Source organism: Pyrus communis, chromosome 17 (assembly GCF_963583255.1).
Source record: "Pyrus communis chromosome 17, drPyrComm1.1, whole genome shotgun sequence".
Taxonomy (NCBI): domain Eukaryota; kingdom Viridiplantae; phylum Streptophyta; class Magnoliopsida; order Rosales; family Rosaceae; genus Pyrus; species Pyrus communis.
This window is the reverse complement of record NC_084819.1, coordinates 3,904,459-3,922,898: the sequence shown is the minus strand read 5'-3', so window position 1 is coordinate 3,922,898 and position 18,440 is coordinate 3,904,459. Positions and strand designations below refer to the sequence as shown.

Here is an 18,440-nt window from a genome sequence, read left to right as displayed (position 1 = left end):
TGCGGCTAGGCTTGCAAAAAGCAGCATCCACTTCACATCGGAGTAAGCAGCACGACGGAATGGGAGAAGTAGTCACTCAATCTGGCTCAAGTTCAACCGGTAGCTTGCGAAGAACTCATTCGCCTGCTAGGAACATACCACATGCACCATAGTCGCAGCATAGACGAGTCGAACACATGGAAAAGCAGCCTAGACTAATAGGTCATGACCAGGGGCAGCCGAGGTATTACAATAGGACATGACCAACATAAACAGGTCACCCTTCATGAATGAGATCGAGCAGGCAGAGGCTCCACGCAAGTTTAGTATGCCACATTTTACATTCTTCAAAGAGGATGGAGACTCGAAGAAACACCTAAAGCACTACTGAAGCACAATGATCCTTTATCGAAACAACAATGATCTCATATGCAAGATATTCGCCACTATTCTACAAGGCAAAGCGCAAGATTGGTTTCATACCCTGCCACCATAATCCATCTAGAGTTTCGATGAACTTTTTTTTGTTTTCACCAATCACTTGATCAAGAAGAAGTCCAACCATTTGTTCAACGTTAAGAAGAACCAAAATGAGTCACTTCGCGACTATGTAAAGAGGTTTAAAGTATAGAAGGTAAAGATAGTAGGATGCAACGACTCAATAGCTAGTGCAATCTTCCAAAAAGAACTCCACCTGCTGTTCAAATAATTGATCATGAAAAATGATTTAACTCTGGCAAAATCTGTCGCTCTGACAAAGAAGCATGCACTTTAGAACGAGGCTCGCTAATGCACATTTAAAGACTTGAAGAAGTACCTGACATCACCTTCTTATTATCCAAACTAGAAGCAGCGGATGACCTATTCACATGTTTGACGGTATCTGAAGTAGCAATAAGCTCTACCTTCATACGAGAAGAGTTGTGAGCCCGACTACATATATTATTCCACAGTTTAAAAGCTCTTCTCAATGCAAAAACCAGCTACCAGAAATTCAAAAGCTAACTTTGGTAACAATTGTTGCAACTCGAAAGCTTAAGTTATACCTTCAGACGCACGCAGTCATCCTCATAACGCACTATTCGGCCTAATGCAAACGTGCGATGATAAAGGCGCAGACATTGGCAGATGTAAAGTTTTATGAATAACTCAGCCCAAAAGGTTCTCCAAGGGCAGACGAACACTAGAAGGACACACTTGGAAGCGAGTTTTGTCTTGTCGCCCAAAAAGAGTTTACATAAGAGCAACATGTACCAGCAGTTGACACCACCTCCTGTTGCTCGTCACACAGCCCTAGCCGACCCTTGCTCTATAATTTAGCTCTAGAGTGGCCTAATACTGGCATTTGAGCATCTCATGCTGCGTGTAACACAACCCTAGCTTCGATGTTCCCTACCGCGCCTATCTTGCATCACGACTCCCGACCGTGAGGAGTTTTACTTTGTGGCTCATCGCCAATTCGACTCAAGCTTATACAGTCATCGTCATGACTCGGTCCTCTACGATCAATCCTACATGGTCCATATGCTTCTCAACGAGTAATTAAATGAGCTTTAGAACTTGACCAATACGGTTTAGTTTTTTGACCCCGCACGGCAATAAAAGCCCGAGCCGTGGTAGACTTCATAGAAAAATTCATGCTTAGCCTAGGCGACGCAACAGAGTAGCCTAATGACAGCTTGGAGGCAACCAAGCATGCCTTAACCACGCCTACTTCACCTAATTGAGACTTTTGACATTTTCACATTGACGGCGTATCCAACTACAAAGGCTCGGAAGAATGCGTGGTCATTGTCACCCCAGACGGTTTGATGCTTGAGCAGGCAATCACTCTAGGCTTCAAAACATCCAACAACGAAGCAGAGTATGAAGCCCTGCTAGCAGGCCTTCGAATTGCAAAAGACTTGACGATGAAATAGCTTGCAATTCATTCTAATTCCTAGCTAATCACCAGCCAAACTATTGGGGAGTACACGGCAAAACATCTAAAGATGGTGCAATACCTAGAGAAGGTATGAAAGTAACTTAAGGTGTTTCAAACTTACACCTTTACTCAAGTTTGCAGACAGACAACTCCCACACGGACGGGCTAGCCGGCCTAAGCTTCGTCTTCGACCATCAGCTCAAATGCTCTATTTTGGTGGAATATCTAGACAACTCCAAACTATCACAGGTTAGTACAACTCCAAATTGGCAATATTCCATTATAGACTACCTAGTCAATAGCACACTCCCCATGGAAATATTAAAGTCTATAAAGCTCCAAACAAAGGCAACACGTTACTATATGTGGAACGACATTCTCATTCGAAGATCCTACATTGGACTACATATCTGCTGCCTAGTGCCTCTCGACGACCTAAAGGTTCTAAGTTCAATCCACAAAGGCGTTTCTGGAAATCACTCCAGAAGCCGATCCTTAGCATAAAAGGTTCTTAACGCAGAGCGACCGCACTGTCTGCCAGCGAACTACATCCGCATACAAGTCCTTGGTCGTTCATACAGTGGGCAATCGACTTGGTAGGGCCAATGTCACCTACTACTGAGGGCAGATGTATGATGATCGTGGCAACTGACTATTTCACCAAATGGGTGGAAGTGGAGCCCATGACAAGCACAACTCAGACGGACATAGAGCACTTCGTATAATGGAACATTATTTTTCGATTTGGCATCCCTCAATCTATCGTCACAGACAACAGCCCCCAATTCGTAGGCAAAGATTTGGCAAAGTTCTTCTAGAAATATGACATCAAGCAGCTCATGTCAAATCCAAGGTATCCTCAAGGCAATGGGCGAGCTAAAGCATCCAACAAGATGATTCTCGACTGCCTCAAGAAATCCCTCTCCGACAAGAAGGGTAAATGGCCAAACGAACTCCCAGTTGTCTATGGTGTATAGCACAACCAAACGACGAGAAACCGGTGAGACTCCTTTCTCTTAGCACTCTACTGCCAAGTATCTAGCAGAACAGAAAGAAGATGGCCACAAATCTAGATCTGGCAGAGGAGAAACGCAAGAAGATCACCACCTGCATCAGCTCTTTTCCATCTACAACAAAAAGGCCAAGATCTTGCAGTTCCAGCTTAGAGATCTAATCTTAAGAAAAACCTTCATCACTGCCCGCAAAGAAGGCTCCAAAAAGATGGATCCGATCTGGGAAGGTCCGTACAAGATCAGCAGGGATCGAAAAACACCCTCGCCACCATGAACGACAAAGAGATCGAAAAACAGTGGAACACCTACAATCTGAAGAAGTATCATACATGACCTCCCACTACATTAAAGCCCAAAGACTCAAGCAGTTCGATGGCCACCACCTCACAAGCCAATGACTATCCAATTGTTATGCAATTCCTACCTTACAACTAAGTTTTCGTTCGTTCCACTCGTTTTTCAACGAGGAATTCAGAAGTAATTTACAACTTGGCTTGGTTGCATGCTTACAACAATTGATCACTCCTGCACTTCAAAAGAAGACCGCACCCTTCCTAGGGACTTATCGCAAGAATTGCACCCCCTAAGGGACCAACCATGCTCTCTAGTACGAGAAGGTAAACCAATTCCCTAACACCCACATGGATTTGCTCTCCGATGCAGAATGACAAACTATACACTCTGAATATCCAGATGTGGATGAGTTGGGCTGCCCTGGTGTAACTAGATGCACGATGGCTTACGCCGGGATTCCTAGAAGTAGCCACAATGGTTTTTTTCAAGGCTTAGCTAATTGAAGGATTTTGGGTCTCTAGGCTAATCCGTGGGGAACCCGGCCTCAGAGACAGAGGAGGCACATTACGCAGTACGTCCTATGGACAGTTGCCCTGGAATACTAAAGTTGCTACCGAGTGCACTAAGGTAGCCTACGATTTCCAAAATATTGCCTACAGCTTGCCCTTTGAACAGTAAGCCGCACTAAACTTATACAACCACACATTTTTTGTGAAAGGTTAAACTGTTAGCATGTATATATGAAGCTTTATCCACTGCCGACATGCTACACAGTCCATAAGCTTCACCTCTGCCAAGCGTGGAATGATCGTTTGGATCTACACTAATTCCTAAAGTGTTTTGATACTTGCTATGCAACACACGAAATTGGTTACATAAAAAGCATAGAATTCTCTCGAACCTTTGCTTACGAAATTCCAAACACTACAGACGAGGTTGCATATTATTGTACATGACTAACATAAATGCTAACAGAAGAACAGTTTCTGCATACCATTTTTTACATTCCACTGTCAATTCTTAATCATGTTATGTATACGTACGTCAGCTACAACTATCATATGATTTCATTTGTATTTTGCTTGTCACAAAACTGTAACGTGGTGGCATTGCATATACTCGGTGGGTTTGTCTTTGTCATTTGCCACTTAAACGCAAATGAGGCTCGGAATTCGGGACTATCTTACTTGGAAGGAAAAGTACTCCCAAAACCAAGAGTTGTACGCACAATGGTCTTGGAATGTTCATGTAAATTTAACAATTAAACCCACCATTTTTCACTAATATTATCAAGTTGTCAACCAGATGACACATTAGACACTGTAAAACTATTCATTATAGTTATTGAGAGGTTTTTTGAGATAAATATACACACAGAAAACTCATCAACAATGCATCGACAATTATTGTCTTTACATAACTGATACATAGAAAGTAGATGTTGAGATAGTTGGGGAACATATAACACTTTGTTTAACTGAAGCTTAGTAGAAGGAGTTGTAAGACAAGACTGTCCGATATAAAAGATGAATAAACCTTCACCATTAGCTCCAGTAACAGTTTCATTGGATGGATATGGTGTAGCAGTTTGCAAGTTCGAGAAATCAGAGGTCATATGATTGGTGGCACCAGAGTCAAGCAACCAGAACTCTTGTTGTGGGGCAGAAGGTAAGGGATTAGTCCTTGCAGGAAAAGCCACAGGAGAAGGAGCTTGTTGGACCACAGAGGGAGTAGAGATATACTGTGAAGACATAGTTCGACCAGGATGCTGAACCTGTAAACCAGAAGCCTAAAACTGTGGTGAGTACATCAGCTGTGGGGAGTACATAGACATGGAAGCATTAGAATTACCCCTATTAAAACATGTTGCTGCAGTGTGGCCAACGCGATTACAGATATGACATCTACAATGAAAACAATGTAGTGCAGAGTGACCCTTTTTGTCACAAATCTGACAAGTAAGCATAGGGTTATAAGGCAGCACTGGTGACATTTGAGGATTAAAGTTCTGAAAATGGGTCTAAGACTGAGACTGAGAATGAGGCCCTTGGAAGCCAAAATGAAATTTCTTCCCCTTTCCTTTATACTTGAAATTATTCCCCCTAAAATTGTTGTATGTATCAGATCCTGTTTGAGAAACAAAGGCATATGGTCCAGTTGGGGAAGATAAAGGTACTTGCTGAAACTGTGTATACTGAGGCACTGGACCCATTTGTGTTGTATGAGACATGTGAGCTAAATTGGGCATTTGAACACCTTGCACCATTTGAAGACCTGGAGAAAGCTGATAGGATGATGAACCAGGAGGAAAGACTTCGGAAGAAGATTTAGCACCAGAGTGTCCTCCTAACTCATTCATAGAGCCAAAACTATTAGCATACATTGCAGTCATCAATGGCAGTTTAAACACTTCCTCAAGTGTTGCTTCTTCAGCCTTTAACTGAGACCTGAGTTCCTTTAAGGAGACCAGATTTTCCCTTCCTTGAATAACAGCCTTAATAGTATTATATTCAGGTGGTAAACCTGGAAGAGCAACAATAACAATGTCTTCATCAGAAATGACTACACCCATAGCAGCTAACTGATCTCTACAATCTTTGATCCTTTGTAAGTAAAGGTCAACATATTCTACCCCTTTCTTAATATTCTATAAATCAATTTTCATCTGAACAATGTTTGTTTTGGTCCTACTAGAAAATCTTTCTTTCAAATTATTCCACATTTCCTTGGAACTTTGACACCCAATGACACAACATAACGCAACAGAAGACAAAGTTGCAATGAGAAGAGTCATTAAGGCTTTATCATGAATTTTCCAAACTTTGTATGCATCAGTGACAGAAGAATTATCAACTACAGTACCATCAGCAGTTTCAATTGTCGTATATTTTGCAAGACAAGGTATAGAATCATTAAGAAACCCCATAATACCATTGCCCTTGAGGAGTAATTCAATTTGAAAATTCCAAGTAACGTAGTTAGCATCATCTAACTTTACTGTCACAGTATTACCATCACTTGGTATCAAGGAAGATATAGGCAATTGAGTGAGAGCTAATTGAGCAGCAGTCACCATATCGAAGAAATCAACAATCGTGAACAATCAACAATCTTTAACCAACCATAAGCAATCAACAGATACATTAAGATGTCACAAGAAAGCAACAATCGACAAGTAGCAAGAACCGATCAACACTTCAATTCACAACAAGATTCACAAGAATACGAACAACCAGAAGCAAGAGAGCAAAGAGCGTAACCAATACCTTCAACCAACACGACGAGCTGCAACTTGACCCAAAAATCCCCAAAATCTAGGGTTTTAATAACCGACTTCGAGTAAACACCCAAACGCCACTGGAACAAAGAAAAGCGGAAGCACTGGTCACCGGTCACCAAGATCGACAGAGGACGGCGTCAGCCATTGCCGGCGATGATACCATGATAATGAAACTAATGTATGTAAGAAACAATGGAGGGAAAAGTATCAAAGAGAGAGAGAGAGAGAGAGAGAGAGAGAACAAACTTAGAAAGAGAGAGAGATGAGGGAAATTTTTTGTTTCTCATTATTTTCAATTGTGACCCACTTTTACTTATAAATACGACACACATATAACTAACTCTAAGATCCTTCAATACACTTGTTACACGTGTCTATATCCTAACATGCTTAGCCAAATAATGTATGTTATAAGAGAAGACGATCTTCAGACTTTTTGATTTCTCAAATGAAACAGTGGACAAGGTTAAATATAAGTGTGTGAAAAGTTAAAAACAATGTGTTCATCATTTTCCATATTGTTGCTGCTTAGTAAATAACATGATAAAGGATGAGGAAACATAAAGATTTTATCATTCAAATCTTAAGGCAGTCTATGTATGGTCTTTCTTCGTTAGAGGATAGATGATTGAAAAATTCATCGAAGGTAGTTGCCCTATATCTTTGGGGGTGCTCTTCATCAACCAGCTTCATAGCAAGCTCCACTGTCTCTCCTATTCTTAAGCTAAGGAAGCTGGCTATAGAAACCCTACTCAATCGAGGGCTTGGAGTCGCCTGGTGGAACACACTCTTGTACATTCCATTGCTGAGCACTTCAAGATGGTTCCCAACAATGACCTTAAGCGTACCCTTCACCGCCAGGATGGACTTCCATGCACTACTGTCTGTGAAATCCATGATCTCAAGGCCTGACGTGCTTTCGAGAAGGAAGGTGATGATGCTGTGGTCTGTATAAGGTGGTAATCCAAGATTGTTGCTTGTTGAAAAGCACTGCGGGTAACTATTAGCTACTACGATGTGCATTCCTTGCTCAAGACTGTTTCTCAAGTAGGTTGGACTTAGGCCTAAGCTCTCCATTATGGCTCCCATTATGTCAATGCCAAGTCTCCTTACCTCCGATGCATACTTCCCCACATTTTCTCTAAGAAAAAAAAAAAACCATTAATACATCTTCTACTCACCTGATTTTGTACAACTATTGCCAATGGCTATTGTCAATTTTTCTTGTAGTGTAGATTCAACTAAAAGATAAACGATCAAGATGGAAACACAATCTACCTAAAGTCTGTGGGATCATGAGGCCATAAACCAATCCAATATTCTATAGGGTTGGCATAGAGCTTGATGAAGTCCCTTGAAACCTTACCGGCGTCACCATTGCTTCGACTAGTCCCAAATCTCACTGGCTTCTTTACATCATCAGACAAGAATATATTCTTCTTCTCCATTGGCGATTCGAAGAATTTTGACAATGAACTAGGAGCATTGTCAATGACTCTTTGACTTATTCCATGATTCACAACCTGGAACACCAATCATATACATCAATAAAGAAGAACAGTGTAGCCGTCTATCACAATGAATCTGTGATTAGACGTCTTGATGGTTTAGAATTTTTCTAATATTTAAGAAGGATCTGATCACTCAACTGTAGCAAAACGGAGTACCTAAAAAAACCCCATGTTTTGGCAAGCATCATGAATAGTTGGGAGCAGTAGAGGCCTTGTATGGGAGTCTTAGCGCAGTTGGTTAACATCAATTGTGGTCACCTGCGAAGGATGCAAAATTGGCACCGAAATCTTCATCTTTTCCTCCATCGGTTGCAGTTTAGCTACTGATGAGAAAGAAATCTACAGAGTTTTGAACAGGCACTAATGTATGAGACTGAAACAAGTAAAGATTAAAGGCGGCAAATAAATTATGTATTTTTTTGTGGACATTTACTTCTAAATTATATATACACTAAAAGAGAAAATGAATTGAAACACTGTTCATAGCACAGTGTTATTCCATTTTTTGCCCCTGGTTCTTTTTTGTTATTTCAACATTGTCGGTTTTGCTTTGCTGTGAGAAGAATATAGTGACGCGTGAGTCGTCACCGACTTAATTTTATTTACAGTCAAAAATGACGTCGGAAAGAAGAGGCTAGCATTTGCCAGCATGACTTCTAGAGACTGAGATACATTTCATTGCTCTAGGGTGTTATTTATTTTAATTTTTGTAATAAGATTATCTTGAGCTTTTAGTTTTATAATTCTGCTTTTGAAGTCATTAATTGTTAATTGTTAATTGTTATGTTGAATTTCAAGCACCAAGCCAGAAGAGAATTTCGTCTACATAAATAAGTAAAAGATTCGATAGTGGATAGCATCTGTCAATTTGTGGTTTGTTAGTGTCAGATGCTTCAAGAAGCACTTATATGTGTTTTTAAGGAAGCATTTGGACTTTGTTTCATTGCAATTGAAGAGCTTCCAAATGGCTAATAAACCCTTTGTTTCATTGCAATTGAAGACTTGGCCTTGGATTTCAGGTCAAGCTCTCTGAGTACAGTGAATTTTTTATTTTACCCCCGATTATTTTATGGTATTCCAAGTTTGGCCCTTTGTCTTGCTGTCAAATTGGGATGAATTCTATGACACGTGGGACTCCCAGCTTCCTCCACCTTTTTCCGTCGCTCACCGCTTCGTCCACCTTTCAAGTTTCAACCACCGCTACCCTCCTACGCCTCAGCTCTCTTTCCTATCCGTACATCAACCCAACTCTGGTTCTATTTCTTCTTCGTCTTCTTCTTCTTCTTCTTCTTCTTCCCTAAAACTCTCCAATTTCCCCAAAACCCTCCCTTGCAGAATCAGATTCCCCCAAATCCTTCCAACCCAACGGTCCCATTTTTCAATCTTCACTCCAAGAATTAGCTGTGAGCATTCGTTTCCCATTTCGAATTTTGATCCTTTAGGTCAAGTTTTGAACCTTTAGTTATTGTCATTGCTTAATGTAGTTGTAATTTAAAGTTTGATTTTTTTCAGTTTTGTTATTTCCTGTGCAGGACAGCTTTGATCTTCCAGATGACTACTTTGCGCAGCTTCTGAACGATTTCCATCTCTATGTGAGTTCGTTTTTTCAATCTATGTTAATTACCCAGTTGTTGAATTTGATAAAGAACGTGATTTTTTAGATGACAGAGTTATCTCAATAAGGAACAAAAGATAGGTTCATGTAGAATATATTACATTGCAAAAGTTGGGGATTAAGCTATTTGCGTTATTTGGTTAGGAAATTGCTCAATGTTGTGTTGTTTGTGTGATTGTGTTTATCCATTAGGTTTGCAAATATCATAGTTTCAATATTTCATATGATTTTGTTGGTGGGCAGTTCTTTTAAATAAGTTTTAGCTCTGTTATTCTGTACTTATTTTGGAATTTGATGGTGTTTAGTTCTGTTGCAGGTGATTAACAAAAAATCTCTTTCGAGTGCACATGTAGGGAATAGTCCTTACTTCTCTACTTTAAATCCTTACTAATTTATCATACGTAATGGTTCAATTGTGTTGTGTTTTCTGCAGGAGGATTTGTGCAAACTGATGGACTTGGTGTTGCTTAGGGAGCAACATGCTAGGAATTTACTTATTTGTAAGTGTGATCCAGTTTATAACATGGTTGAATAAATATTGGATGCCTGATGATCAAAACAAACAAAGGTATGTAATTGGTTTTTGTCCTCTATCTTTTTACTATTTTGTTGCCTTGTCATTGTGTGAATTTAGATATGAATATGCGTTTTTAAGTTATTCAAACATTACAAATTATAAATGTAGGATTAAAGCAGGTTTGGTTCTTCAAGACTCCAGCAAAGTGGGGAAATAACACGGCATTCTTAGGAAAATGGTTGGCTGGAAATTAAAATAAATGGATCTCACATAACTCTTTAGACATGATAAGCCTATTGTAGGAGTATGTAAGTCCAGAAAATTAATGTAGACATGAAAAATTCACTTATTCAGATGATTGTTCGATGACATAAACACACACAAATGAAGCGAGCAAGATATGGGAACTATAGATTTATAACTGCACAAAGATAAAGGAGTTCCCTTAGAGCAAATTAAACGAAATAGAAAGAAAGAAAGAAAGAAACACTATGTGAACATTTGGGATAAAAGTGATAATGGTGGCTAGGGTGTTAGAAATTGCATATAACTTTCTGCTTTGATTGAATTGGTTTTTCAACCATTTCAAAAAAATATGCTATACATGCTTACGTACTCATTTCTCTACAATTTTCGAAGATCTTATAAATCTTTTCCTATATTTATTCTTAATGTTTCTCCCAGTTTACAATTCGGCAGATGTCACATCCTGGTTCGGGCCCCCACCACATCCCAAGCTTGACTCCACCGTAGCATGATATTGTCCGCTTTGGACCCCGACCATACCCTCACGGTTTTGTTTCTATGAACTCATACGAGAACTTTTCAAGGGGTCACCCATCTTGGGATTGCTCTCACGCGAACTCGCTTAACTTCGGAGTTCTTGCGGAACCCGAAACCAGTGAGCTCCCAAAATGCCTCATGCTAGGTAGAGATGGGAATATACATATAAGGCTTACAGGATCCACTCCCTTAGGCGATGTGGGATGTTACAATCCACCCCCTTAGGGGTCCGACGTCCTCGTCGACACACTTCCAACCACGGATTGGCTCTAATACCAAATTGTCACATCCTGGCCTGGGCCCCCACCACATCCCGGGCTCGACTCCATCGTAACACGATATTGTTTGCTTTGGGCCCCGACCACGCCCTCACGGTTTTGTTTCTGAGAACTCACACGACTCGCTTAACTTCGGAGTTCATACAAAACCCGAAGCCAGTGAGCTTCCAAAAGGCCTCGTGCTAGGTAGAGATGGGAATATACATATAAGACTTACAGGATTTACTCCGCTGGACGATGTGGGATGCTACAGCAGAAGGTGTATATTTCTGTCAGCCTTTATTCATACTTGCATGCTAAGAATTGTGGTAGAAGAGTTACTAGGGAGATGAGCAATTCAATAAGTCTACTTACTTCTCATATGTTGCTCTTAACGTATGTCGGTTTTAATTATTCATGAGCAATTGAAAATTTATTTTCACTGATGGTACACTTATATTCATAGATCAATATATGTTTGTTTTTAACGTATCTTATTAAACACATTTGGAGAAAGTACTCAATTTTTTTTAGCAATTAAGAACATTGCGCCCTCCTCAATAACTACACTTCCCTTTGTTCATCTTTACTAAATGTCAAGATTTACATTAACAATCTTTTTTTTTCTTTTTTTTTCTTTTTTTTTTTGTCAATTTTGTTGAGGGGACTTAATGTTACCATTGATGAAGTCTGTGAAGCGCTTTTGGAAGGTAAGTATTGATATTCAATTATTGCTTATTGCATGGTCAATTTTATTGGAAATTTTCTGAATTAGGTGTGTGCTTTACCCGAAGAAGTCTCAGAATATTGCAATTCTTGCTTATTGCATTTTGTCCAATTTGGAAGGTAAGTTGTGATTATGTAACAATGTATTGAAGAGCCATTTGTTTAGTTCGTTAGTGGAATTTTGTTGTTTATGTATTTCCAAAGTACTTTATATAATTGATAATTAAGGTTTAAACATCATAAGGTTCCTTTTGTTTAGGATAAACAAATAAGAAGGAATTGAAGAAGTGGGTTTGGGTTTGGGTTAGTGTAGATAACTGACACAGAATTGTTTCTTCTGCAAAATTATCGAGTGGTAGCAATTTGCGGCTTGTCTAATCTTTTGAAGTAATTTCATTTCCAATTTTATTTGTCTTCCTATAATTTCAAGTCTGATTACTGGGGAATGCCTACACTTTTTTGGCCGTTAATTTTTGTTTTCAGTCCATTTTCTTTGCTACTGCTGTGTTAGGATTTTAAACTCAACCGTGAAATTGAGTATAGGTCATTTTCGTTGTACATAGGTTCTTACTATGGAGTAGATACAAATATGCCATGTACATATTCTACTATTTAAGTAATGAACAAAACTATTCTCAATGTTTCCAGCTAATCATTTATCAACTTTAACGTTTGTAAAACCCGCAGCGAAGTGCGGGTATTCTTACTTGTAAAATACTATATACAACACCAAGGGGCCAAGGGCACATCCCAATGTGTATAGAATTCAAATAATCATACCCATCTACTTGGATTACGATTAATTAATTTACTTTTTCTTACCTCCAAGTCCGACGGTCGTTCCCGCACCTACATTTCATAGCGTCTAAGTCCAACGGTCATTCTTGCACCTACATTAGAAGGAAAGATCATACTTTCACGGTTTCACCTGAATGGACGGGGAGTCGTGTATTTGATGAGATGATGGGGATCACTAGGACTCACCTCGTTTGGTATAATTCCCTGTTTATTACCAAAAACAAATGAAAGATCATAATTTCAAGTCAACTTATGATGAATCGTTCCATATGCAACGACAAGGCGCTTTATGATAAAACATTACACATGTTATATTGTATAAGTGTTAAGAAATAAGTTAAGGATACTATAGGTGTTTGTTGGTCATAAGCATAGCCGTATTCAGCATTAATTGCGGAAGCAAGGTACGGCATGTGAGTATTATTAAATGTGAGATGGATTGCAAATTCTGAGAAAAATCTTTTGCCAATCTCTCTGACATTTTTGCAACGTTCATGAAGAGCATTTTTATCAATCCCTTGATACTTAATAACTCGACCTCACTTCCTTCGTACTTGAAAATTGGCATACTACCTTAGTGGTGGGTTCCTCTCCACAGATCATTTTTTTTTTTTTTTTTTTTCCAATTCTGAAAACATTATGATTTGTTGTCCTCTTCAGTCATCTAATATTTGGAGATTTCGTTGCAAGTCGACATTAATATCTTCCTCAAACTTCATGTATTAATCTCTTTGATTTTGTGTGAGATACACGCAAATCCAACGAACCCATTACTCCAGAACACAAAAATTCAATGATAACTTTCAGAATCAAATACTTCACCAGAGATCACGATGCTTTTTTTTTTTTCTTAAAAATCGAAGGAAATGCAAAGAATTTGAACTTCCAGAACTTGTTCGTTGTCGTCAGCATCGGTGGAAGTGTCCATATTTAGTGGATGTTGCTATATGTCATCGATATTTGGTAGATTATTTTGATTCATATTAGGTACCAATACGTCAACATATGTCAATATAACGTTGATACATTCGAGTGGCTCCGTGCATTGTAGGATGTCACATTCAACCCACTTACAGTGTCAGTAGTCTAATTTTAATCAGAATCAGACAACATCAAAAATCTCAAAAGGTTTCCTTAATCTATTCCCTCAATTTCCTATTAAACTTGCACATCCGATAATGCTTTAGAACGACTAAAAGTGTTTTCAGATATGATAACCACTTTTTACAATGTTTTAAACGTCTTTTCCAGGTTATATATCGCTTTTTGCATAGCAGATTGATGAAGGGTGAAACTGAAATCACAAATATTTTTCAAAATCTTCTGCCGATCTCCTACGGCTAAGTGGATGGGATTCCCTGAGGCGAAAGGCATTGTGCTTTTCGTGGTCTTGCATCTTATCCCGATGGGCAGCCATTTGAACCAAAGATGTAAACCGTGGCTGTGGCCCAGCATCAGCCCCCTGGCTTCAGCAGGAAGAATTGTGCTGGTGGGAGATGCATGGCATCCAATAACTCCGAATCTGGGCCAAGGTGCTTGTGCTTTGGAAGATGCAGTAGTTCTGGCAAGAAAGCTTGCGGGTGCAATCAAGTCAGGACCAGCATCCGTAGAAGCCGGTCTCAGCTTGTATGGAAGCGATAGATGGCTTCGCATCTTTCCGCTGGCTGCATGCGCAAATCTTGTAGGGTCACTCTTGCAGTGGGATGACCCTGTTGTGTGTTTCGAAACAATGTCATCTTCCCCAACTTCTTAGGTTAGGACCATTGTTGGAGCAGACGAATTTCGACTGTGAGCCTCTACAAACTCCGGAATAAGTTCAAAATCAGTCAAGCATGAGTGAGAAATTTTTCTTTGACAGGATCTCACAATACTAATTGTACATGACATTATACCGCTTATGAACACCTTTCTGATATACTTATGTATGTTTCAATCAAGGCATCTAACCAAAGCAAACGATGCCGGTGTTATCTCACATACACATTAAATTGCTGAGAAGAGCTTTTTCTCGAATAAGAGAGCCCCCGAAAGTGATTCATAAACCGTTTCTTCAGCTTCAACTCCTCCATGTTTAATGGAAAGCTGCTCCTCCAAACGATCTTCTCTTTAATCTTGGTATCTTTCATTCTGGACAACAAAAACAAAGTAAATCACTTGGATATCTACGCATATGTTCGGTTCACTTCACTCGCAATAGAAGCTGCGATGAAACCAAAGCGAAAAGACAACAAGAAATGTTACCCAAAGACAAGCCTTGAACTAATATTTCAAAGATATGACCAACACAAGAAGCCTTCACAAGTTGTTCCGCTTTTTGGGAAAGTTCAAAATTATGCATCAAGAAACATCATATGATCCAAGGAATCGAATTAGCTTCAATCAATCCAAAACTGCAGTTTCTAACTCTCTCAAATTGCAAAGGCAGAGATTAATTTTTGGACCCAAACAATCAGTTCAAGCAAAGGCATTTGACCATTCTAAAGTTGTAAACTTCGACTAGAACTAAGAAAGAGTTAATCCATGTCCTTTCTAATCAGCTAATTTTTCCCTTTGATGTCACGGCATTCGAAAGCAAAACTCAATACTCGGCTTAGCTAAGTTGACTAGAGTAGTGTGCTTCCGTTCTACGAGTTTAACTCTCTCGTAGTTTAGATTAATTTAGAGTACACTGGCACTCGAATAAATGAAGGAAAAAAAGCAGACAGGATGTCACCAATATATGGGGCCAAGTGGCAAAGTGGGCAGATTGTATATTGTACCTCGATTGGAAAAGAACCAGAGGATGATGGCGCAGAGGACTAGCAGGACAGGTATCAAGTGGATGGCGTTCTCTGCGGACCTGACACGACGCCGTTCTCTCTTTGCCACATGAGAGCGGGGATCGTAGGTGGGGAGATGCAGATGCTCGTGCTGGTGGTGATCTGAGTCGTCGTTTGTGGTTGGTTTGAAGGTTGAAGATTGGGGGGAGGAGGCCAGAAGCAAGTCCTCTGGGGAGACTCTGGAAGCACTTTTGGATCTCTGCATCTTCGACTTTGAATCTTTCCTTGTGATTGGGATGTAAAGATGGAGTCAGGTTCGGTCAACAATGAAGACGGCTTTCTTGAATCTTAAAAACAAAACTACCCAATAAAATTAAAGTAAATTATAGTAATAGTCCATCAGCTTTAATCAAATTGGAGCAATGATCACTCAACCAAAAATCCATAATTATTGGTCTCACAACTTCAAAATGTGTAGCTATGGTCTTTTTCATCAACTTCATCAAAATTTTGTCAAAATGAGTTATATTGGAAGGATCATTGTTACAATTAGGGTCTCTTAACTCATCAAAACGTGTAGCTATGACCCTTTTCGTCAACTTCGTCAGAATTTTGTCAAAACAAGTTATATTGGAGGGACCATTGCTACAATTGAGTTAAATTGAGGGACCATTGCTTAAATTGGGTTAAAATTGAAGGACCATTTCTCCAGTTGGATTAAAGTTGAGAGACCAATGTTAATGGATTTTTAGTTGAGGGACTATAGCTGCACATTTTGATAAGTTGAGGGACCAATGGTAATGGATTTTTAGTTGAGGGACCATTGCTCTAATTGAGTTAAAGTTAAGGAACCATTACTACAATTTACTCATTAAATTACTAACGACTCAAATTTCATTTGTTGTGGTGAAAAATAGTTGTTAAATTTTCATAAATAAGACGTTGAATTAGGATGAAATTTATCGTCATATTATAACATTTTTCAGGTGAAATTTATCGTCATATTATAGCATTTTTAATAAATATGACGTTGAATTAGAACAATCACATTATAACAACTAAGGATGTAATTCGGACGAGTTAGAGGGTCAATATAATCCTAACCCAACATATACAATAGATCGTTGACCACGATATATTTATGTATACCCATGATCACATATAATTACACGATGATATCTAGTCATTACCATGTAATCATTAATTGGGGTCCATTTCAAAATTTGTAAGGAAAATGCAATCGCTTTTTAAACTCGAAAACAATGTTAACTTTTTTTGCCAACCGTTATGAGAAGGGTTAAGTTGCCTAGAATTCTAGTTAGGTTGGCTTGGCCAAGGTCTCAACCCATCAAATGCTTGAGTTGATGGCGAGTTGGGTTTTGGTGGATTTTCTCTTGAACTTGTTGTGTTCCAGTTTCAAACCGTCCCCCCATCTCCTTAATGTAGCCTAGAATAAGAATATTGCTTGTAATAAAAATATAAAAAGAATATGCTCAATTAGGTTAAAAGTTAAATTAGACTTGGATAGATTTGTATTCACCCCATCCAAGTTTGACCCATAATATTAGATCAATATTTACTTTTTGTTCTATACGACAATGTATTTGTGTCGTAAACACTTTTCGTCTCATGTACAAATAAAAAAAAATATTATCAAATTATAATACTAAGTCACATTTAATATTACATGTTAGTGTAACAACACCATCACGTTATGTCTTTCCTTTTGGTTGAGGGTAATGTAAACATGAACACACAACATACACGCATTCACTTGTATGGAAGCTTCTCCAAATGCTTTTAAGCGTATTTAGTCCTTGGGAATTAAGATTTGTGGTTTGTCTTCCCTGCACTCTATATTTTTGTCCCCCTTTTTTTTATCAATTTTGTGAAGCAACCAAGAAACCAACTGTTTCAGGCTCTCAGCACTCAATAATATTATATAAAGTAAACAACTGGCTTTTTTCATATGAAACCTCAATAGCACGTTCACACAGTGTGAACCTCAATTTTGTTTCCAACGCAAAATGACTCGAACACCCCTTATTGCTCCTAATTTCTTTTTTTCTTGTATTTAATTATAAACAATACTTGGCTGCTGAATTTTCAAAAGTCATTCCTGTTTTTACTTAATTAGATTTGAACGCATATCTAGCTTGTGTTTACAATTTTAATTATTTAGACACGTATACAAATCTAATTGGATAAAAACAAGAGTGGCTATCGAATTTTCAGCAGCCAAATATTGTTCTTTGATTATTTCATGTGCACATTTCATAGCTTTCTAGACAAGATTATATATGTACAATTAAAATGGACATAAACTCAACCCGTTATTTGATGCGATGTAGTTGTATTATGGACTAGACATAGATTGTGGATCCAAGTCCAAAATAGAATTGACTTCATAAACGATCGTTACACATAAGCTATTAATCTGAGAATCGTCATCTATCTCACTCCAAGGCCACGTATATTGCTTGTACCCCATCTCTAGCCTCGACACCTTCTTCTCAGTCATATCGAAAGGCAAATTTTCTCTTGGTCTCCTCTTCTCTTCGAGGCAACAACTTTCTTTTTATTTGAAGTTAGGACACTAAATAAAATGATTAAGACTTTCAACCCACTACTGTGTTATAGTCTTCATTAAAATAGTAGAGAAAAATGGAGCATTCGTGTTTTTTATTTTAAAAATCTGTGAATGCTAGTCAATGAACATGTCATAATGTGAAGCAATGATTTTTTCTGTTCGAAAGAAATAGTTTAAGGAGGAAAAAATGGGATAGAAATTTTAATGACGGTATCCAAAATAACTATTACTTCACATTTTGACAAGTTTACGAATTAATACTCACAAATTTTTATCTTATGAATCAAAATTCCTATTCGGCTAAAATTTAAGGAGGAATGCTCAGATTTCATCAAAAAAAAGTAAGATGACTAGGAAGTGGTGCAAATGCAAAGAAAGAGAAAAAAATTATCCA

General features: G+C 38.6%; 1 protein-coding gene, 1 long non-coding RNA gene and 1 pseudogene across 2 annotated transcripts; 1 reads left to right on the top strand and 2 right to left on the bottom strand.

Moving 5' to 3' along the window:
• Nucleotides 1–7,066: 7,066 nt before the first annotated feature.
• LOC137722460 (2-oxoglutarate-dependent dioxygenase 21, chloroplastic-like) lies at nucleotides 7,067–8,307 on the bottom strand (annotated as a pseudogene).
• An 837-nt stretch (nucleotides 8,308–9,144) lies between these two features.
• Nucleotides 9,145–10,793, top strand: LOC137721825 (uncharacterized). The gene is made up of 3 exons (XR_011066725.1): nucleotides 9,145–9,404; nucleotides 9,534–9,593; nucleotides 10,050–10,793. It is a non-coding gene; the product is annotated as an uncharacterized lncRNA (long non-coding RNA).
• Nucleotides 10,794–14,068: 3,275 nt separating this feature from the next.
• Nucleotides 14,069–15,754, bottom strand: LOC137723742 (uncharacterized). The gene is made up of 2 exons (XM_068462934.1): nucleotides 15,457–15,754; nucleotides 14,069–14,824 (listed from the first exon to the last, which is right to left on the bottom strand). The coding sequence occupies exons 1-2, from the start codon at nucleotides 15,719–15,721 to the stop codon at nucleotides 14,820–14,822; spliced, it is 270 nt and encodes an 89-aa protein (XP_068319035.1). The 5' UTR covers nucleotides 15,722–15,754; the 3' UTR covers nucleotides 14,069–14,819.
• Between the last annotated feature and the right edge of the window lie 2,686 nt (nucleotides 15,755–18,440).

Bases quoted from the DNA above. Each gene is read 5' to 3' on its own strand.
- LOC137723742 (XM_068462934.1), bottom strand. From the start codon at position 15,721: ATGCAGAGATCCAAAAGTGCTTCCAGAGTCTCCCCAGAGGACTTGCTT.